This window comes from Somniosus microcephalus, chromosome 8, assembly GCF_052327205.1.
Source record: "Somniosus microcephalus isolate GS21.2 chromosome 8, FLI_Smic_1.0, whole genome shotgun sequence".
In the NCBI taxonomy this organism is placed as follows: Eukaryota; Metazoa; Chordata; class Chondrichthyes; order Squaliformes; family Somniosidae; genus Somniosus; species Somniosus microcephalus.
The window spans coordinates 61,795,742-61,820,218 of NC_140994.1; the positions used below are offsets into that span (position 1 = coordinate 61,795,742).

The 24,477-nt window shown below is 44.1% G+C and overlaps 1 protein-coding gene across 1 annotated transcript in view; it reads right to left on the reverse strand.

Annotated features, from left to right (window-relative positions):
- The window catches only part of LOC147113559 (myoferlin-like), a 246,066-nt gene that overhangs the window by 35,326 nt on the left and 186,263 nt on the right, over positions 1-24,477 (reverse strand). The window contains exon 49 of the mRNA XM_085996135.1: positions 20,641-20,736. Coding sequence (XP_085852261.1) covers positions 20,641-20,736 — 96 coding nt within the window. The remainder of the gene's footprint in view (positions 1-20,640; positions 20,737-24,477) is intronic.

Sequence of the window (24,477 nt, forward strand, 5' to 3'; positions counted from 1 at the left end):
CATCTACAAATATGTAGCATATATTTTGTAATTCAAGGCTTTTCCCCCAACTTGACATAAATCTGTGCAAGCATTTGAAGTGGAACTACAGTGGTGATACAGCACACTGGCGAGTCAGCGTGCAATACCAATGGTAACATAAAACAAAAGTAAAGATCCTGCAGATGTTGGGAATCTGAAATAAACAGAAAATGTTGGAAACACTCAGCAGGTCAGGCAGCATCTGTGGAGAGAGAAACAGAGCCAACGTTTCAGGTCGATGAACTTTCATCAGAACGATGACATCCTGATCTCCACTTTGCTGCCAAAAACAAGCAGCAGCTAGAAATACAAAGACCTTTCCCCCACCTTATCAAACAGACAGGAAGGACACTGGAGAGCATTACTCTGGGCTGCGCACTCACATTTTTAGAACAGCTGGCTCTGCAGAATACAGAAAATAGAGTTTTGCAGATTCAGATACGAGAGAGAAAAACTGAGATTTGAATTATTTTTCTAACTCCAACTTTAAATGTAAAATAACATTTTACGCCTGGAAATAACTGAACAATGTTATTGTACAAACTTTTAACTGGCTCATAACAAATTCCTTTCTTTGCTATTCCAATGGGGCATTAACTCTATCATGTGCAATATAATTAAACTGACAAGGAGGTTAAATCCTTGGTTAAAAAGCAGAGAAGAATTTGATTAGAATACATTGGCGTTTGAGCAACACTAATATCACTGCATTTATACAATGAGGGGTGTTGAATGTGAAATTTACAAAATGAATCACAGTTCACTACACTGCAGATGAACCAAGTTCATTTAATTTAAAAGATTCACTCCACCTGCCTGAACAGGCAGATAGAACATGATATTTTATCAAATCTTTCTAATTTGGACAGTTAAACTTTGCAACCACACAGATTCTGCACACTTGCTACCTATGGATATGAACAGACATTGACAAATTGTCAAGCCTTGCATTCCCATGCTGGTCACAGAGTGCTGCTGTTTGTGTAGGTTTAGAAGCATCAGTAACTTAATATTTCCAAAGTTATTACATCCTGTACCAGATGACTGTTCCTTGTGTTCGGGAATAAATTCTAGCCTAGTTAATGGGTATATTTTTCCGATGCACACAAACTGCAACTGAAGTCACTGCTGTCCAACATCCATCATGAGCATGCTGCTGTCAAAAGTTTTAAAGACCATATGTCACCTGGAATTTCTGGGTTGCAAGTCAGAATCTCCAGTTTCAAAAGTTGCATCAACAAATTCATTCACAATGGAATTTTCTTTCTTTTAAAGCAAAAGTTTAAATGCAATTCCAGGCAGTATAAAAAACAAGGTACCCAACATGAAGTTTAAATGTATACCAAGATTCAGACTTGGACCATTACCAAGATATTCCATGATCGGTGAGCAATGCCACCATCTAACGCTAACCCATGAAAACACCTGTAAGTTTGTCTAAAGCGCAAGCATTTTTAACATTGATAAGTCATGATAATGTAGCTAAAAGGTTCATTTAATAGTTTTTAAATAATGTATTACATCAAATTAAACCATTTCTCTAGCGGCAAGTTTGACATTTAAGAACTGTAAATTTGCAGATAAAAATAAAGCACTAGTGCTTGCAGTTACTACACAATTGTTTCTTAATAAATAAGTCAACATTTCTGAATGAAGAAAAGGGACTATGGTACTGACAAGATGCAAGTGTTCCTGTGGCGTAATAAATAGCTGCGTGTGTTACGGCCATCATCCACAACAAGACACCAGAGGTACCATTAGCACCCTTAAGTGTTATATAAATCAAATAGGTGCATAAAAAGCTGTCTGGGGCATTCTCCATGGCATGCAAACCACATGAAGATCCCATCTGCTCGGCTAACACTACCCGAGTTGAAGGCTTTGGCTACCATGTAAGAAGAAGATTAAACCTACATCCATCAAGATGAAAGATAATTATTGCCTTTGTCAGACACCACCTGTTTCTGCAGCATTCTTGAACTCAAAGGACATGCTGAAACTTTCCTCTGAAGTTCACGTTTGACAGTTGCTCCAGGCATTTCTGTTCATACCTATACTGTAGCCTCCTCTTGCACTCCAGCATCTTGCAGGCTTAATATACATACTGTACAGGATAGCTGATCAGCTACATTTCCAATGGCAACACAATCAAATGTGTGATGGTGCCTCTTAAAAAAAATAAAATCTTAAATCACGTACTAAATCCTCTCTTAGGAATGAGCCTATAAAAGTCAAAAGAACATTTTCTTTTCTTTCTACATGTACTAGTCAATACCCTAGGTAAGGACAAGCCTTTCCTTCATGATTACATTTTTGGAAATACAACATCGAAATTTAGACCGCTCTTTTAATTGGGCAGTTTTTGCAGTCAGGTTAAGTATCAACATTGCAGAGATATGGAATGGTTTTCCCAATTTCTTGGTCTAGTGTCAGCACTAAACACTGCAAGATTGGATACAATTTCAGCCAGAAGTAAAATATCCCAACACTGACTTACCAGTGTACTGTAAACTAACCCCAGAATGCAATAATCCCAACCCCAAAATAACACTCCCGACTGCACCAATGTGATTTTTTCTATTTCCATGACCAGCGATCTTTACAGCCTCTAAGGGAGACCGAATTTAGGTTATGGATCTGTGTTCACTAGAAATTAAGCTTGCAATTGTCCAAAAGTTTGAATGCGACAGAGATTTCATCCCATCGGTTTTGGCTAGATTCAAAATTCAGACAATAAGTAGACAGAACAAGTTCTCTTAAATACTTAAAAAGCAGAATACTAATTTGGTTCACATTATGATAACGAGACCAAAAAAAAATTCTAAGACAGTATTTTTGGAAACATCACTTGGAAAATGATTAATGTCCACTTGGGCAGGGTGGCAGCACCTATTGGAATCATCACCTTCTTCGGCAGTCCCTTGGAACCGAGGATGACTTGCTGCCACATTAAAAAGGAGTTCTCAGGTGACTGATGAGTCCAATGCGGGACCTACAGTCTGTCACAGGTGGAGCAGACGGTGGTTGAAGGGGCGGGTGGGTGGGGCGCTTCGGTTGACGTGCACTCCTTGCGCTGCCTGCGCTTGGCTTCCGCTTGCTCCCGGCGAAGAGACGAGGTGTTCGGCACCTTCCCGGATGCTTCACCTCCACTTTGTGCGGTCTTGGGCCAGGGATTCCCAGGTGTCAGTGCAGATGTTACACGTTTTCAAGGAGGCCTTGAGGATGTCCTTGAAGCGTTTCCTCGGCCCACCTGGGCTCTCTTGTTGTGCCGGAGCTCAGAGTAGAGCGCTTGTTTTGGAAGTCTCGTATCGGGCATGCGGACAATGTGACCCGTCCATCGGAGCTGATTGACTCAGAGCTTCGATGCTGGGGATGTTGGCCTGAGCAAGAACACTGACGTTTGTGCACCTATCCTGCCAATGGATTTGCAGGATCTTGCAGAGGCAGCATTGGTGGTACCTCTCCAGTGCTTTGAGGTGCCTGCTGTACATGATCCATGTCTGTGAGGCATACAGCAGGGCAGGTATCACTGCTGCCCTATAGACCATGAGCTTAGTGCCAGGTTTGAAGTCCTGGTCTTCAAACACACTCTTCCTCAGGCGACCGAAGGCTGCACTGGCACACTGAAGGCGGTGTTGGACTTAGTCGTTGACGTCTGCCCTTGTTGACAGTAGGCTCCCGAGGTATGGAAAGTGGTCCATGTTGTCCAAGGCCTTGTCGTGGATTTTGATAATCGGGGGGGGCAGCACTGTGTGGCAGGGGCAGGTTGGTAGAGGACCTTTGTCTTACGGATGTTTAGTGCAAGGCCTATGCTCTCGTATGCTTCGGTGAAGGTGTTTACGATGGTTTGGAGTTTGACCTCAGTGAGCGCAGACGCAAGCGTCGTCTGCATACTGTAATTCGATGAGACGACCTTGGATCTGGACTGGAGGTGACGGAGGTTGAACAGTTTCCCGTTTGTTCTGTAAATTAGCTCCACTCCAGTGGGGAGCTTATGGAGGGTGAGGTGGAGCATTGCAGCAAGGAAGATTGAGAAGAGCGTTGGTGCGATGACACAGTCTTGCTTGACCCCGGTTCGTACGTGAATTGGGTCTGTGGTGGAACTGTTGGTCAGGATCACGGCTTGCATGTCGTCGCGAAGCAGGCAGAGGATAGTGACAAACTTTTGAGGGCAGCCGAATTTGAGGAGGACACTCCACAATCCCTCACGGTTGACAGTGTCGAAGGCCTTTGAGATTAAAGGCAGCCATGTACAGTGGTTGGTGCTGTTCCCTGCATTTCTCTTGGAACAATAAAATGATAAAGAACAAAAAGGAGGCTATTCAGCCCATCATGCCTGTGCTGGCTCTTTGGTAGAGCTATCCAATTAGTCCCACTCCCCTGCTTTTCCCCATAGCCCTGCAATTTCCCCTCCCCCCAAAGTATTTATCCAATTCCCTTTTGAAAGTGACTATTGAATCTGCTTCCACCATTCTTTTAGGCAGTGCATTCCAGATCACAACAACTCCCTGTGTAAAAAAATGTTGCCTCAGGTCACTTCTGGTTCTTTTGCCAATCACTTTAAATTCATGCCCTCTGGTTCCTGACCCTTTTGCCACTGGAAACTGTTTCTCCTTATTTACTCTATCAAAGCCACTCATGATTTTGTGCATCTATCAAATCTCCTCTTAACCTTCTCTGCTTCAAGGTAAACAACCCCAGCTTCTCCAATCTCTCCACATAACTGTAGTCCCTCATCCCTGGTACCTCGCCAAGGCCCTGACAACCTTCCTAAAAAGTGTAGCGGCCAGAATTTAACAATACTCCAGCTGAGGCCTAACCAGTGTTTTATAAAGTTTTAGCATAACTTCCTTGCTTTTGTACTCTATTCCTCTATTAATGAAGCCAAGGATCTCGTATGGTTTTTAACAGCCTTCTCAACTTGTCCTGCTACCTTCAAAGATCTGTGTACATACACCCCCAGGTCTGTGTTCCTGCACCCCCTTTAAAATTGTATCATTTAGTTTATATTGCCTCTCATTCCTCCTATCAAAATGTATCACTTCATACTTCTGTTAAATTTCATCTGCCATATGTCTGCTCATTTCAAACACTATTTGCCTTTAATAAATCAGTGCTGTCTTTCATTTATTAGCCCATACTTCTCCAAATGGCAATTCCTTTTGTCCCGGATTGTTGACTCAAAAGGCTGCAATTTTCCTTACCTTGGCAGGCGATGTCGGTGGCAGGTCCTGACCCCGCTGCTGGCTCCAGCCCGCTCTGTAGAAGGAATTTCGCCCGCCCAGCACATTTCCCGGTCCAACTGAAGGAAGTGGGGCGGAGGAAGTCATTTGATGGCACGTTACCAGCCGGTTTCCTTAAAGGGACCATGCACAAATTTACTTTGACATTTGCGCAGTGTGCTAAAGCATTGAGGTGCATGGCTGCACCCAGGCTCTTCCATGACTCCCTCCATATGCTTCGAGGTTCTCTTCCCTTCCCATGGGTGGAAGACACCTCCCCAGGAGACCAATGCAGCCTGGTTGCACAGGAGGACACAAGCAGGGATGTGGTCAGGAGGACCAGATTGCATTGGCGCAAACCTTTCAATGATCTCAGTAGATCACAAAACGTTACTGCAAAGCCACACTCAACTTCATCCTACTGTGTCACTCATCACATCCCCATCACTCTGCCTTCCCTACCCTACTCCTGCACATCCTACTCTCACCAACTTACCTTGCACCTCCACCCTCCCTCTCTAGCTACATCATCACTTCTCCATCTCACTAGCTACCCCTCACACTCGCCCTCATCCTAGTCCAATCATACCAACTAACACACAAGGGTAGGCACTTGTGTGTTTTAGCCAATGTTCATGTGAAGTTTGTTAATGTGCTGTCAAACATGGAAATCTTTATTTTCAACACTTTGCATTCTTGGACAGATTTGTGTGCACCTTTGGAAGTGGCTTAGTGAGTTGCAATGAATGGCGAGACAATGGTACCCCCCACAATGGTGATGAGTGTGAAAGGAATGGCTTGGGTATTGTAGGGATACTTTTTTGTTGGTGTGGGGTGGTGCCAACCTGTAGTATCATGTGGCAACCAGGGTGTTCAGCACCAAGTAAATGTAGCCATGGTGAGGCCATCCCTGGCAGCAATGTGGTCGGGTGCTGATGCCCTCGGTCCTGTGCAGCATCAGGTGATTGCGGAAAAAGTTGGCGTGGTTGTTGGTGCTGCTGGTGACGTGGCTGATTGTTGTCAGATTCTGAGGGCGAAGGTGAGAAAGTATAAACCCTACCCATGCCGACGGAATAGATGGCTGGTGAACTTGAGATGACAGGAGCAACGTCAGTGGTGAGAGGTTGTTCCCATGAGGTGACACTGGATAGAGAGTTTGCTCCAAACACTTGCAACCTGCATAAAGCTTAAATCAGTCTTCCAAATGCAGAAAGCAACAGCTTCTGAGCTTGGAAAATAAACAGAGAGAGGGGAGCTTTTATAGTACATTTCAAGCTGTCAAGTAATGAGCAGATTCCATGGCCATTCAACTCCCGCCCAGCTTAACAGACATGATCCCCGAGCAGCGTGGACCCCATTGGCGAGCTGGTAAATTCTAAAGGGGAGCTCAAAATTGTTGTTAATCCTCTGTTAACAAGGTCATAATGACTCGAATTGCCTCCCTCGCTGCTGCGTGCCTGATCTGCTCAGTGCAGGCAGACCTGATATTTGGAAAAGGCGCGTGGTGGCGGGTTCCCAACCCGCTGTCAAAGAAAAACACTTTCCTACTCGACCACCGATCGCGCCGGAAAATTCCCCCCAAAGTTTCCCCACCAGACGTTAGGCTGACTGGCATTAGTTGCCGGGTTTAATCCCTCTCCCCTTTTTTCTTTTTAAAAACAGGGGTGTAACATTTGCAATCCTCCAGTCCTCTGGCACCACCCCCATATCTCAAAAGGAGTCAGTCATTATGGCACAGAAGGAGGCCATTCGGCCCATCCCGGCTCTCTGTAGAGCAATCCAGTCAGTCCCATTCCCCCGCTCTATCCCCTCTAGCCCTGCAAGTTTATTTCCCCTCAAGTGCCTATCCAATTTGGAATATTGTGGCCAAAGCCTCTGCAATTCAACCCTTACTTTCCCCAGTAATCTAGGACGATGCATCCAATCCGGAGTGGGTGACTTTTCTACCCCAACGAGCAGTTAATGGTTTCATGAGAGGAAAGGAAAACATTTTTAAAAGCTTTATCTTTAAGAATGCTATATTTGATAAATGCTACACTAATCTCTGCCATAGTTGAAACCAGCTACAAAGACTGTTGGGTTTCCCTGTGTAGTGTTTGGTTGTCAGTAGATGACTGTAGGTATGAACATATTTTGTATTATTACACCCCAAGAAAAGCAAGTGTCTTTCCAATTCCAGTCCCGAGCAGCAAAGGGGTGTTTTTAGAACTGCCCACTACACAGCAGACCCATTCTCTACATTACAACAGTGGCTAGACTTCAAAAGTACTTCATTGGCTGTGAAGTGTTGAGACTGGGGTCATGAAAAGTGGCAAATAAAAGTTCTTTCTTCTTTGGCGTATTAAGTAAACTTCTTGCTCATAAACTAGTCTCTTTTACTCGCTATCTTCTAAATTAGAACAAAAAAAAGACAAAGGTTAGTCACCTCAACATGGTCCCCTTGACCAAGAGGGCAGGGGACAAAAATTGGATTCCTGCATTTCTGATGCCCATGGATCCCTGGTTGGTTGCTGTGTGCCAAGAATGCAGTCAATGTTAATTTACACCACCCCCCCCCCCCCCCCCACACACCGGATCAAACATTCCAAAGCTTTGGATAATCCAGGTCATGCCATTTGTTGGCTGTAGTATCAGTTAAGTGACAAAAAAAAAAATCATACAAACTTAACCATGTACAGTTTGCCACCAGAGACCAAGTGAAGTAAAATTATTTTCACAATCTTTAAAAAAAACCCTAAACTGCTTTGAGTAAATGCACTACCCAGTGTAGTACCAAGTGGCCAGAGCACACGGATCTCAGCAGAGGCAGGAGCAGGGGATGCTATAACTGACCTCGGTGTCCCCAGGCTAGGGAAAGGAGCAAAGAAAGAGAGAAACAAGCAGATTAGGTTCCCACTCCTGATCACCCTCCAGTGACCTCTACTAAAACAGTACAAGTATGTGAATGTTGATTTAAGGCATGTCTCCACTTCAATGCACTCCATGGTTGAATAGAACGCCAACATTCACCATCTATCCTCACAGATAATGGCCACATGAGTGAGGTATTGGAAGGCTGCCAGTGTTGGTGGAACCATACTTCAGCATCAGTCATTGCCTTTTTGGGGGGGGGGGGGGGGGGGGGGTTGGGGGTGTGAAGGGAGGAGGAAAAATGCAAAAGAAAAGAAAACAGGAGGAACGATTGCCTCTGGACTACTAGATGATGCAATTGTTATTTAAAAAAAGGGAAAACACTGAAAATAGCAAACAAATTGTTTAGAGTTGACTCACTGGATGGCAGTCATTTTATCCACAACGGTTTAACACAGCCATTTTCCAACCACTACTGTGGAGTACAACAGGATGAATTTACCATCAAAATACTAGTTTGACGTAGGGCATAAAACAGCTAAGTGCAATACAGAACTCCGAGTACCAAGCTGCCTGTTCTTTTACACTCCTGATTGGGTCACTTGCACAAGGTGTTAGATTGACAGCATAGCAACTTTACATCAATTCCAACATAACAGAAGGAGCCAATACATTGGCTCACAATCCATCGACATGGTTGCTGTTATATTACTGCGGAGTTCATATCCTTGAGCTGACAATCACACCACAAAGTAACTAGTACAAGCTCGGCATTACTGGCTACACACAGAACACACCAATTGTTCAGATTTATGGATTGGCATGAGGTAGGTTTTATCTGATCACATACTGCTTGCATACGAGGTGTTCTGCTTTTGAGGGCTGGAGGTTGCATGGAAAGCATAACCTGGTTGGCACTTGAGGCACATCCAGCATATTGACCTGAGCAGCTGGGAGTGCATAAAAGCTCCATTACCAAGCTACTTCTCAATGAATTTCAAAGAGAGCCCATCTACTGTATCTCATGACAGGAGTGTTTTCCTGGACATTAATAAACACACAAGAGATGCACATTACATGAGTGACAGTGACTGAATTTAATCCAAGCAGTGGCTGAGGACACTATTCTAAAACCACAGCGAGCAAATCAAGCAGAATATAAAAGCACAATGGATTCATTATTGCTGTGCTATCTGAACTTCTAGAATTACATTAGGTTTCTTAAATTCTTTGTTGTAACATTTTGTTGTAGTGACTAATTGCATATAGATGTGCCTTTTATGAGCTCAAGTGTTGAATAACTTCAGTTTTGTAGGATGCACTGAACCAGATGCATGTTATCAGTTCAGCACTAAATTGCTTTTGGAAAATAAATTTATAACTTCAGTTGACAAAGGGTGGCAATACATTCAGAGACCAACAATATACTTCAGCTGCACTCTTCTAGGTCATAGAAATTACTTTTCTCTTGCAGTTGCACATGCCTGGCAGAACACCAGTGCATGCAACGGACATTTTCCTACAGTGCAGAGTGGACCATTCAAGACAGGCCAGTTTCAAACAAGAACACAACCATACCTACCTTAGCAACAGCAAGGTGCAGCCAGAAATATTTGCAAGAGGACAGCTCTCTCACAAACCTGACCCTAGCAGTTACTGAGAGCAGAGTCTGACATGGAGACATGGTTACAGGGTGGGCTGAATTATTAAGAGTCAGAATCATACAGCACAGAAAGAGGCCCTTTGGCCCATCGTGTCTGTGCTGGCCATCAAGCCCTATCTATTCTAATCCCATAGCCTTGTATGCTATGGCGTTTCAAGTGCTCATCTAAATGCTTCTTGAATGTCGTGAGTGTTCCTGCCTCTACCACCCTTTCAGGCAGCGAGTTCCAGATTCCAAGCACACTCTGGGTGAAAAAGTTTAGTGGAAGGCTTGAAGATTAGCAAGTTATGCAGCCAATGTAGAACGAAAACACACACACACTTTTCCATTTACTTTGTTTATCCACTAAGTAGATAGATAATAAATTTGTTCCTTCAGACACCATACATCAATAAATCTGTCACCATTTGGAGCAGTTCTTTACCTTTACTGGCCATCTGTTTATGGTGCAGGGTTTAGAGTGAATATAGAAATTGACAAATTCAATTAATTTTCATCTTTTGTCTTATTTACCAAAGATCTCCACAACAATCCCTGCCAATAGCAAAAAAACCTTCCATGTTTAAAATCAGGACTTTTAGACTGTCCACCCAAACTTGAATAATCCTTCCAGATACTGTCCTTGTGGAATTTGCTTGGTATATGACTGATTATAATAAACTAAGGCAGCTACTGCAACCATATGTGTACATTACAGAATGTAAAGACCTGCTACCATGCTGGCCAGTTTTCTCCGCTGCTGTATCTGGAATTAGCGGTTACTACACTTGCCGGCTATTTGCAAGAGTTAAGCTACCATATGACAACTTTTGCTTTCAAATTAACTTCAGAAAATGCTGGACTTCACACTTTATATAGTGTTCTGATTTTGGATACAAAAAATTCCAGTTATTTCTGAAAAATGGTTTCCTAGTCAGTTATTTTCCGGTGGTGTGGCAGGCTTACCAAGCACAAGTGCTGGAATGCTCGGTGAATGGCCAGTCTTGCTATCAATCAAAACATTCTAGAGTCTTATGCAGAGGTACATGCTGGCATCTACCAAACAATATGGAAAATTGTTCTGATATGTCCTGTCCAGAAAAAGCAGGACAAGCACCCCATCAGTAAATTGATGGAAGTCATTAACAGTGCTATCAAGCAATACTTAATCAATAACCTGCTCACCGATGCTCAGTTTGGGTTCAGTCAGGACCACTCGGCTCCAGATTTCATCCAAACATGGACAAAAGAGCTGAATTCCACAGGTGAGGAGAGTGACTACCCTCGACATCAAGGTAGCATTTGACTGTGTGGCACCAAGAAGCCCTAGTAAAACTGAAGTCAATGGGGACCAAATGGAAAACCAATGGCTGGGGTCATAACTAGCACAAAGGAAGATGGTTGTGATTGTTGAAGGCCAATCATCTTGGTCCTAGGACATAGTCTAAAAATTAGAGCCAAACCTTTCGAGTGAAATTAGGAAACACTTCTACACACAAAAGGGTGGCAGAAGTTTGGAACACTTCCACAAATGGTAATTGATGCTAGACCAATTGTTAATTTTAAATCGAAGATTGATATCCCTTTGTACCTTTTTGGTTAACAAAGTTATGAGCCAAAGGCAGGGATATGGAGTTAGGTCACAGATCAGCCATGATCTCATTGAATGGCAGAACAAGCTCAAGGGGCTGAATGGCCTACTCCTGTGCCTATGGAGGTATTTAAGATAATTAAAGGTTTTGATAGGGTAGGGTAGATGGAAAGAAACTATTTCCTCTTGTGGGGCAATCCAGAACAAGGTGGGGTAGTCTTAAAATTAGAGCTAGGCTGTTCAGGGATGATGTCAGGAAGCACTTCACATAAAAGGGTCGTGGAAATCTGGCACTCTGCCACAAAAATGTGTTGCAGCTAGGGCAATTGAAAATTTCAAAATGGAGATTGATAGATTTGAGTTAGCTAAGGGTATTAAGGGTTAGTTAAAAGAACCAAGGCAGGTAGATGGAGTTAAGATACAGATCAGCCATGATCTAATTGAATGGCAGAACAGGCTCAAGGGGCTGAATGGCCTACTCCTGTGCCTATGTACAAGTGCCAGGCAATGATCTCCAATGAGAGAGCGAGAGTCCAAACACCTCCCCATGACATTCAATGGTATTACCATCAGAGCCCTCACCATTTACCAGACATTCAACTGCCAAATAAGGGGAAGGGGGGGGGGGGGGGACTATTAGAGTACGTCAGAGGCAGTGGTACAACCACCACCAGAGGGCAACGAGGGATAGACAATAAGTGCTGCCCGTGCCAGCGAAACCCACATCCCGAGAATGAATTTTTAAAAATCCCAATTCAATTTAGTTTGTTTCTGATGAAATTTCAGCCAGTCATGTGCAAGTGACAAATTTGCATATACATCCTTAACACAATGTGTGATGGACAAGATAATGTTAGATGCAATATATGTCTATTTCTCAATACAAAAACTATTTGATATTCTTGTAGATTAGCATAACTCATGACTAGTCAGGAAAAACTTAGTGGGCGTAATAAGCTCCAATAGCAACCAACCCACCTACCCAGAAAGACCAGGTATGCATCCTCATCCCACCATCAAGGATTTTCTCTCCCTTCCTCTGCTCCCCAAACCCAAACTTAGCAAGATCTGTCTCCTTTTCCAACCCTCTCAAAAGTTCTCTGCCTTTCTTCTTGCTACTGCCCGTTAACTGGGAATCTATTCCCTTTATAGACTCTCCCTACTCCTCCACAAGGCGCATGCATGTACATTTTCTCCAATTTTCCAAGTTGAGAGATTGATCATTAAAAATAAGATAAAATATAGCCCAATGTTTTCCCTTAAACTAACTCAAAACAATCATTTTAATGAAAATCAATATAGGATATAAATAAATGCTGTTCTGTACAAGACAACTTCACGTAATACTATTCTAGTCAAATGATTGCCGGTATTTTCTCCCTCCTCCACTTTTCCTCATACTCCTTCACTTATTGCTCTCTTCACTAATTTTCATTTGCCCTGTCACTCCTCATTGAGCAGGCTAACATCAAGCCCAGTGAGCAGGCCACTGAACAGCAATTGTACAGAACAAGAGGGAGCACTATGCAGTGTTGTCGGACTTTTTCCAACACCTTGGCGGGGGGGGGGGGGGGGGGGGGGGATGGTGACTAGGAGTAAAGAGCATTTCTTGGAAACAGCAAGCCAGAGCATGCAATGTGAATGGTCAGTCCCGCTACCAATCTAAAAAAACCTGACGTGTAATGCCTGCCCTACTCCAAAATGTGCTGGCTTTTGTTATGCTACCATCTAAAGTTTGGAGTCTATGGAGTGACTGCCGAGTGATGCTGGTACATACACGCAGTTGCAGTCTCCGAACGAGCCGGGCCTCTTCAGGGGAGGTGATAGCAAACAGTGAGCTATGGAAAGCCTCAAGAACTCAAGTACCAGGTACCTGAAATCCAGGCAGACCTCCAGCAGGAAACATTGTTAGAGATTTTAAGCACAGAAAAGGGTGTATTTAATAATTGTGCGTGTTACAAAGTTGATTTTTTTTGTACATTGCCCTCATTATTGACAAAAATTATAAACTTCATTAGTTCCTTTCCAGTTGTTATATTAAATAGCAACTGTCTGTTGAATCTGGACAGTGGTATTCGTACCTCCTTGATTAGTAATGTTCATACCAACTTGCTGCTTGTTCAATGGTAGATTGCCTACTTGCTCAAGTACCATTTGTTACTGTTTTATGACTAGGACACAAACAAATAAGGTGCAGTTTGACAAATACTTTCTGGTAATTCCAGAAGTGTGACCAATGCTCACTAGAAAAAAAATTATATACATCTCTTTATATCTCAGTCAGTTCTCTGTAGCAATGCTCAACAGGGAGCTGGGAGTGTGTAACGGGGATAGTGTGACAGAAAGCAAGTGTGATAATTACAGGAAGTGTATGCTACACGCAGAATATGGAGATATATATTTTGACAGAAAAATTACTTGTATTGGTTTCAAATGATAAGTTTCAGAACCATATATATAGTTATTAGCCCACAGCAACCAATACAAGTAGCTGGTATTTTCTGAATGCTTATATTTATAAAAATATAAGCCTCATTTCTTTGACCCATTCACGAACAGATCAATAAGCCTTCAAAGTATTTACAAATGGTCTTACTGAGTTAAGAAGTGCAACCCGCAGCAAACTCTGGCTTGTTCCAGTAAACTCCCAGCCCTGCAGCATGTGAAATCGGATAGGAAGCTTTGACTGTCAATGCTGCTGTGACTTGTCCTGGGGAAGCCTCCAATATGGGGGGGGGGGGGGGGGGGGTCAAACAGAGTTCAGTGAACTGATGAACCAACACAATATCAGCTTTCCCAAGGTACTCCTTTCACTTATCTCCAATCCCTGCTCGTTATTAAACTGATGGCTTACGCTAAGTAAATAAAAGAACATTTTCCCCTGCCAAATGACCCAGACACGGACCCGTACGCAAGATTCTGCCGACAAAAAACTTTCTGCTGGGTTGATTTAGACCGTTGTGCAGCGACAAATACGAATAGGAGTTCAAAAGTTCAGATGAACCATGAACTTTGCCATTTCACAGCAGGCTATTCCACAAATATAGCCAAAAAGGGAAAAGTGGCTAAGTCCCTCAGGGACTGATGAAACTTGTGGCCTATAGGTAAAGTAAGTTTGTCAACAAAGTAAGTGTCTTTCCTCCCAGGGAGTTGGGGAGGGAGGGAAAAGGGAAAATAACTATTGGAGAGCTAACTATGGACTAATAGGGTAAAGTTATTTGCTTTTAGTCCTTCCATAGATTTGATCTGGATTTCTAAACTTCCTGCCCACATGCTCAGCAAGTTATCCAAAAGAGTCAGGTTTTGTATTTCTGCTCCTGCCTGCTCATCGCTGCAGCAGCATTCCTCTCCGCCAGGAACTTAGTGGAAAAATCAAAACAAATGGGTCATGACTTTCTGTATTTGCTTAAAGCTGAGCTGCATGTCATCCTGTGATGTGGCCTTGGCCCCAACTATGTAAAACAGTACAAAGCATAACTAGGTTGGGAACGATAACAAACATGTGCTGCATGTGCCTTTAACATTATGTGCTATCAAGGAAATTACTCATTCAGGGTTTCAAAGAAATGAAAACACGCACATACTTTGACATCTTACTAATACCAAGACAGGCAGCTACAATCACCCAGTGGAAACAAAATCTTGCAAGACAAGCAGCCTAAAACCAATTTGTCAGTTATTAGACACAATTTACCATACTGGTGCCCCCAAAAAATAACATTTGCTTAGCAAAATCCTAACAAGGCTTCAGGGAATAGTAATACTGTAGTACAAGTTACAAAAGCTTTTTTCCAATTAGATCCGAACAGGCTTCAAGTCCGACAACAGAATAGGCTATTCACAGTACTATAAAACTTGGAGGAGCAAAGGATTAGAAAAACTATAAAAGTGAAAGTTCGATGGGGTAGATACGGACCTCATGTTTTGAACCCATCGGAAAGGAGAAGACTGCACCATAGTTGTGGGAAGAGAAGGTGGAAAAGATTGTGGACAGATTGCGGTTAGGTGGAAACTTATATAGAACACATTTAAAGATAGTCAGTACGCGCGCACACACACACTCGATTGTACTGCAGGTGAACTTATCCCTCTTCAGATAGTTGGAGATGGTAAGCTACATTAAGATGCAAGACCTAGAGGCTGAAATTCATACGCTCATTAATTTTAGCAAACAAATAAAATGAGCAAAAGGATTTTCAGCAGCCAAATGTTAAGTTGTAGCCCAACAGACACCATTCAAGGCTACCTTTGTGAAGGGAGCTCGGAAGCTGCCACAGACAGCTAGGAATGACCTTCACCTGACTGGGGGTGAGAGAATAGCTCGTTCATCACTAGTAAATTACCATGAAATATAAACTTTGCTAACCTTTGTTTAGTAATAGGCTCCTATGGTATTCATACCAAGGGTAAACTTAAGTGCATTCTACATAGTAGAGGGGAGCCCCTCCTCACATCAAACACAATGGAACCTACATTCCACTAAAGAAAGGAGAGGAAGTAGACAAACTGAACTATTAATAGGCTGTGACAAATGCAATTCCGATTCAATTTTAGGGGGAAAAAAAAGAGTGCAAGGAGAATCCCATCACTGTGTCATGCAATGAGAGGGCTGCAACAATATTTTCAGTAGACTATAAATACAGAACCACAACGAGCTAGTATTTTTCCTCAAGATATATTATTTTTCCTCAAGATATATTATTTTGTGGCATAAAGTAATGCAAAATGCGCATGCAGATGATGCTTCTGTGCAGCAGTATTAAGGGTACTATGCTGATGTAATAGGGAGAAAATATGGGACGTCCTATTGGAGGACCAACTATAGGAGTATGAAAGAGATCGTGGTTGTGTACAACAACAATTTATATAGCACCTTTAACATAGTAAAGCATCCTAAGGCACTTCATCGGCATGTTATAAGACAAAAATATCCAATAGAACAGAATTAGGTTTAGGCTTTTCAAAAATTACTTGCTACTCTAATGACTGAGTAGCTAAGCAATACAGACCAGGAAGGCTCCAGATTCACTTACTAATCTCAGTTACAATGGCACTAGGGGTACTACAATTATCATTGGGCAACTGAAAAAACTCAAGATACCTGTGCCAGATAACTATCAGTGGTATTCACCGTCAAGGCTCACATGAATAATTGTCACCTGGATGAAGTACTGAGCGCCCAGCAGCTGCGGAAATATACCTCTGAAAAGGAGCAGACGCCTACAGGAGACCAGAGTAGAACATTGGCAGATGGTAAGAGTGAAAATGTACTGGAATTATTTGAAGTGATACTGAATTTCAAAAGGGTTCAAATGCAAAACATAATTTCTATTGTGATGCATGTTTTTGTATACACCTCATAGCTTCAGTCACAGGGTATATAATTGATGGAAATCCTCATGCTTAACCATGCCCCCATCAAAGCCAAATTAAATGGAGGCTTCAGTTCTTCAATTCAAGCCTTCTCTCTCATCAAGTTTGACTGGAATCTCAAGGTAAAGATACAGTAGGCCAAAAAAACACTAGATCAGCAAGGCTTTACAATGGCTAGAATGGGCTCTCTTCAAATAATGTTAGTGTGAAAGCTTGAAAAGGGAATGCTAGGAAGGCATAGGAACCAGTATGAAACTACCTATGTTTATTACTGTCTTGAACCAGATAATTTTTTTCTCCAACAATTTCATCCCCTTCTCTTTGGAGGGCACTGACTCCTTGAAGTATGGTGTCAGAATTACTAGGTGCTTGCCAGTACCTTGCCCAAATGGCCATTATATGTTTGAGTCCCGACACTTTAGGCAGGAAGAGAGCATCACAGCCAGGTTTGTTCCTTTTCTTTTCTGCACATCAAGATGGTTCTGCTGAAGTAGTCTCAAAAGAATTGTGCAAGAAACCATGGAAATGTCTGCTAGGCTTCACATGGAGTGAGACAATCCCAAAGTCTGGAAATGAAGATCCCATAAAAGTCAGATCCTGAGCAAGCTTTGAGACTTTAATTTTCTCATCAACTCTCTCAGAACAAGTTTAAGGTTTGCGGCGAACATAGCCATCCAAGTGGCAGTGCATTTGAACAAATTACCTACAAAGAATACCACAGCTGCTATTGGTGAACACTCTGGCTCCTGATAAAGAGTATACCTTGAATTTGTAATCATTTCCTTGGACATTGTACCTCAAGTACATGTGATGTTGCTGCTTTATGGCAACGCAGAAACAAGTATTTTGAAACATATAGTCAGCCATGTTCCAGATGCAATTATTATTACTTCCTACTTGTATTACTTGCTGTAGTGGGGAAATCTTCAATGTTTTATGAAATTGTTCAGGAGCTTTATTTTCAAGATTATTTGTCCAATCTACGTCATGGAGAGTACAAGTAAAACTCTCAATTTCTTGGCAAAAATGTACCCGTGGTGGGTGAATGAAACCAAGTAACTGGCTGAATCAAATATACTTGAATTGATCTGATGGGGTAATCTTCAGGAACTGTGGGAAATTTACCTTTTAGGGGGGGTGGGGGAAGAAAGAGAAACAACCATCTCCGACTTAAATTATGCACATTATAACCATTAAAATAGCAGTTAAGACATATTAGGAGTGGGAGGGGAACCTTGGTACAATGGGCGTGCATGTACATGGCTATTTTCTACCTCCAAATCTTCACGACATTAGGAATGAATTATTCTTGTGTGCCCGAAAGTAAAACGGGCAACAGCCCTGCCTTCTTCGAATTGTCATGCTGTTAGAACAATATTGTCGAGAAGCACCATCTGGGATGTTAGCAGGTTTTGGTGGTGCTTTTGAGCTTTCACATCTCAAATCGGTTTGGTAAAGGCTCTTCTCTCTGAAATGTTTTAGGATGATGTTCCGGGAGGTTGGCGAGTTGAAATGTTGAATCATCAGCGATAAAGGATAGCCTTGGTAGTCTACATTGACCAAGACATGCATTATGTATTACTGATACAAGTCAATTACTTGCAAGATGTCTTGTACAAATGGTATATGGAATGCCAAGGACAAAACTGGCTCAGTAAATTTATCTGAAAAGATTCCTGGGGATGAACTTTCCTTCCCAGAAATCCAGATACTTGGATTTTTGCAGGGCAGGGAGAAGAGAATGCATCAAGAGCAATTAGTTAATTTTATATCATCTGCATAAAGGAAACCATTGTGGAATCAGGGGCTTGGAAGTTAGGGATTAAGTGGATCTCTGAAGTTTGTCCACTTGGGTGGAGAACATCTGACCAGATGTTTTTCAGTTCAATACAGAAGGGAATCTATTCAGTTCATGCAATCTACAAGCAAAGATCAAAATTAAAGCAGCTACTGGTCACGAGATCACATTTGCCAGTGACCATGCTGTATTGGTTTACACATTAGAAGACCTCCATGCCATGAACTGGTCTGCATCGAGGAGAGAGACCATTGGTCCATCAATCAGGTGAAAACTGGGGTTCTGTTCCAGACAGCAGATCACTTGCAATACACACTATTATCCCTATTCAGTGAAGGAGCAGAGGTCAGTCCAGAAATGTATTTATCTCAGTAGGATCCCATCATTAAGAACAAACAAATGTGCATTCATAGCACTTCTCACATCCTCAGGATACAGAATTTGGAGGAGAAACCACCTGATCAAATGCCATTGTTGTTCCAATATGCAACCAAGCATAATCCAAATGTGGCCATATTAGTGGCCAGGATTGGAAACACGATTGAAGAAAACATCCTGGCCCACAGCAGTGTTCTGGAGCCAGAACTGATCCATGATAACTTATTTTGAACATTGGGACACACTCATTTACACCCAAAATGCTTCTGAATCACACTCACTGAAGAGATCATCCTTAGCCAAGAGCTACAAATTCAAATCTTGTTTCCAGATGTTCAGACTGCATGGAAATCAATCAGGATTGGACCAACTAGAACACATTTCATTCACAGCATCAGCTGCTCAATGGCAGCTTCCATTGTGGTAAATCACTATGTATAATGGATTGAAGTGGTGCATTTGCCGATGCCAAAATCATGGTAATACTCTTGCTGAGGTACCTAGCCTTGTACATAGAGGAAGAATGGTATTGCATTACAAAAATTTACTTCACACAATTAGATAAAAACTTTGGCAAAAGCTGTTGGCATGACCAAGTCTGTTTTGTCTTGAGGTAGCAACACTAAAGCACAGGTAGACAAACTCTATGCCAATAAAGCTAATATGGGTGGCAACTGGTACTCTATCAGATTGCCCACAGCTGGAATGAGACATCTTTTTAGGTGATCATAGCAATAGGTTGGAGGATGATTTTTGCAACAAGAATGGAAAGACTCCTTAGATCGTTCAATAAATGATCCATCACAGGCTTATCCTCAGAGTTCAGCCATTGTTGAAGTACCATTTCTTGGTTGGGTTCAGAAATCTTTGCAGTGTATACATGAAGTTATGGCGAGCCCAACTCCACCAATATTTTGACACGAGTGCTGAAATAATGAGTGATAATTCCACGACTAGATGTCCCAATCAGGCGCATTGTAATTGGAGCTTAAAAGGATGCATGTCATTTCTATCAACTATTTCAGAACCGATTGCAATTAACTTTCAGCTCAACCTAACCATATATATTTGAAGACAACAAATTTTTCTCAAGACATTTTAAAAATGATACTCATTCCCTTGCAGTTAAGTTTCTAATTCTATCTAGCACTGTGCCAGACAAAAAGTGTGATTCCCACAGAAAAAGAGAAGTTATGATCTTTCTTTTATTCATTACACACTGCCACAAACAGAACCCCGTAACAGGACACCTGCTTGTCTTCCTGTTGGGCAGAGAGCAACACAACAGGCATAATATTGGAAATTTGAATGAAGCGTTTTTATTTTGAATAAGTAGGCATTTTGTTGGGTGCCATCCACCACATACTTATTTGAAGAACATCAAGGTCCTATACAGGAGATGAAATTCACATTAAACCCCTTTGCCTGGAACTCCCACCTGCAGCATTTCTGAACTTCTGACTACATGGAAATTGTCAGCAAGGTCATGAGCCTTTCAAGGCCCAAGTTCTACAGGCCTTTCATCAGACCATCCGTAAAACTAATACTCCAAATACCAGCATCTCCCCTGGGGTCTCATTTGGCCTACACATGAACTCCACTTTACTTTCACTGCTGGTCTGACAGAGAGCAGAGCCACAGTAGATAGTAAATAAGACCAACAATTCAAACATTAGGTCATGCCTGGGTTTTAGAACCAAGTTACACTTGTTTGCGCCAGTTAAGAAATGTTCAACACCAGCCCACATTAGAAGGGCTTACTTACCCCTTAACATAGATATCACTCATCTCTTCTCCAGTGATACTCTTTTCATCCAGAAGGACATCATTGGTATTCCAGATTACGCAGCGAAGGAAATACCTGCACGAACCACACAAAGTGACCATAATGACAAGGCATAGAAAACCTGAATTAACATGAGCACTAGGACTAGACAATTTTTCTTCAAATGACTGTTTAAGACATTGCACAAAAGGATTTGAGATTCCAGTTAAAAAAAATAAAACCTAAGTATTACCATGAGTGAATGCTTAACATTTTTCTAACCAGTATAATCAAGGGTGTTAGGCCATTTAAAACACAGATATTAACACCTCTTAAAATAGCAATGTGCAATTTGACATGGCGTTCGTACGATAATATTGTATCTTGGCTCAAATTGTCACATTTATCTCTGCTCCTTTCTTGAAGGCCTTTACTTGTGCTGGTTGTACAGTTCCATGGTTGTTCTCTGGTACCTTACCAAGTGGCCATTTTCATAGAGTTTAGATAAACGTTGTGTGGTAAACCACTGTTACACCTGCCTGTGTGGGTGTTTGTATTCCACTGTGTACATGTCTGTACATGCCTCGGCTGACTCCTCCCACGAGTCCAGGTATAAAGGTGACTGCTCCACAGTCCCTCTGTATTCTGGACTGGTCGACCACTCGAGGCGCACCTTCATTCTCTTGTTAATAAAAGCCTGTTAGTTACTCGCTTAACCTCAGTCTTTTGAGTAATTGATAGCGCATCAATATTTTATTAACAAGATTTTTATAATGGAGAAGATCCTCACACCAGCATGCCTGGACTTAGACCATTGGGAGGCGGACACATCCACCAAGTTTACTCACTGGCTTAAGTGCTTTGAAAAATTCCTGATCGCCTCCGCTGCAACGGTCAAATCGGATGAGGACAAACTGGATGTCCTGACCTCCAAAGTGAACCACCGAGCGTACTCGGTCATCCAGGACGCGAACTTGTACACGGTTGCTATCAAGCTCAAGGACCAGTACACGCGCCCAGTGAACGAGGTGTACGCCAGGCACCTCCTGGGGAGTCGTAAACAACAACCTGGGGAATCGACCGAGGAATACCTTCAGGCACTGTCTGTGCTTGGCCGGGCCTGTGGTTGTAAGGGTGTAAAGGCCGCCGTGTACACAGAGGAACTTAGCCGGGACGCTTTTGTAGCGGGCCACAGGTCCAATTACACCCGACAGCGACTGTTGGAGCAGAGTGACCTCGACCTCAACAAGGCCTCTGAACTCGCACTATCATTGGACGCAGCCTACTGGGGCATGGATGCCTACTCCTCTGCACCATGGACGCCGCGGGGAACGACAGCCTGGGACACAGTAGGACCGTCTCATAGCGCCGTGCCACCCCAGCCACGGCCCAACTACCGCAGCAGTGTCCCAAGGCCAGAAATGCTACTTCTGTGGCCAGGCCAAACACCCCAGAGCATGCTGCCCGGCGAAAAATGCGATCTGCTCGGGCTGTGGGAAGAAGGGACACTACGCCAGCATCTGCAGGGCCAAAGCCACCCCGAACCCCAGCAGCGCCGCGTGTGGGCCGTCATCTTGGGCCTCCCCATCCATGTGTGAACCACCAGAACAGCAGCCATTTTGGACGCCTCCAGCCACATGGGGATCATGGACGCCAGCCGGGACGCAGCAGGCCCCCAACACCGCCTCATCTGATACCCGCAGCGACACACCGACCCCTACGCTGGCCTCCGTTACGCTGGACCAAGCGAGACTGCACCAACTGGCCCGGTCCACAATGGACATTAAGGTAAATGGTCACGAAACAATCTGCCTTTTTGACTCTGGGAGCACGGAGAGCTTCATCCACCCTGACACGGTGCGGCGTTGCTCTCTCCCAGTCCTGCCTGCGCACCAGCGGATTTCTATGGCCTCCGAGTCCCAGTCGGCGGACATTGGCGGCTACTGCGTGGTGACACTCTTAGTAGACGGGACTGTGTACGATAATTTTAAACTTCTGGTCCTGCCCCACCTCTGCGCTGCCGTTCTACTGGGGTTAGATTTTCAGTGCCACCTTAAAAGTGTTACGATGGCGTACGGTGGACCCCTCCCCCCACTCTCAGTCTGCAGCCAGCAGCTTCCAAATTGCCCGCCGCGCACCAGGTGCAACCTCTCCACACTCAGTCACCACCCCCCCCCCCCCCCCACCCACTGTTTGCTAACCTCACCCCCGACTGTAAGCCCATCGCCAGAGCAGGCGATAGTGCCGGGGACAGGGTTTTCATTAAAACCAAAGTGGAGCGGCTCCTGAAGGAGGGGATTATTGAGGGCAGCACCAGCCCCTGGCGAGCCCAGGTTGTGGTCGTTAAGACCGGCGAGAAGCAGCGCCTGGTCATCGACTACAGCCAGACAATAAATCACTACACCCTGCTGGACGCTTACCCACTCCCCCGCATAGCTGATATGGTCAACCAGATCGCGCAGTACCGCGTCTTCTCGACCATTGACCTGAAATCAGCGTACCACCAGCTCCCTATCCGCCCTGAGGACCGCCAGTATACTGCCTTTGAGGCAAACGGCCGCCTCTATCACTTCCTTAGGGTTCCCTTTGGCGTCACCAACGGGGTCTCCGTCTTCCAAAGGGAGATGGACCGGATGGTCGATCAAAATGCGTTGCAGGCCACTTGCCCATATCTGGACAATGTGACCATCTGCGGCCGTGACTTGCAGGACCATGACGTAAACCTCGAAAAATTCCTCTGCACCGCCCAACTCCTGAACCGGGCGTATAGCAAGGAGAAGTGCATATTCTGCACAACCCGTCTCGCCATCCTTGGCTGTGCTGTGGAACACGGAGTCATCGGTCCCGATCCCGACCGGATGCGTCCCCTTATGGAACTCCCACTGCCCCAAGGCCCTGAAGAGGTGCCTAGGGTTTTTCTCCTATTACGCCCAGTGGGTCCCCTACTATGCGGACAAGGCCCGTCCGCTGATCAAGTCCACCTCTTTTCCCTTGACGGCAGAGGCCCGCTTAGCCTTCCACCGTATCAAGGAAGACATTGCCAAAGCCACCATGCACGCAGTGGACGAATCCATCCCCTTCCAGGTGGAAAGCGACGCGTCCGACTTTGCCCTGGCCGCTACCCTCAATCAGGCGGGGAGACCCGTGGCCTTCTTTTCATGAACCCTCCAGGGCCCAGAGACCAGACACTCCGCTGTTGAGAAGGAGGCCCAGGCTATTGTGGAGGCTGTGCGTCATTGGAGGCGCTACCTGGCCAGAAAATGATTTACCCTGCTCACTGACCAGCGTTCAGTTGCTTTTATGTTTAACAACAAGCAGAGGGGCAAAATCAAAAATGACAAGATCTTGAGGTGGAGAATCGAACTTTCCACCTACAATTACGAGATCTTGTACCGGCCCGGGAAGCTCAATGAACCCCCGGATGCTCTATCGCGTGGCACCTGCGCCAGCGCGCAGATCGATAGACTGCGGGCCCTCCACAATGACCTCTGCCACCCGGGGGTCACCAGGTTCTTCCACTTCATCAAGGCCCGCAACCTGCCTTACTCCATTGGAGGTGGTCAGGACCATGACCAGGAACTGCCAAGTCTGCGCTGAGTGCAAACCGCACTTTTATAGGCCAGACAGGGCTCACCTGATAAAAGCCACTCGCCCCTTAGCGCTGATTTTAAAGGGCCTCTCCCCTCCTCCGACCGCAATGTGTACTTCCTCAACATTATTGATGAGTACTCCCGTTTGCCATCCCCTGCCCGGACATGACCAGTGCCATGGTCATTAAATGTCTGAACGACCTCTTCACCCTGTTCGGTTTCCCTAGCTATATCCATAGCAACCGGG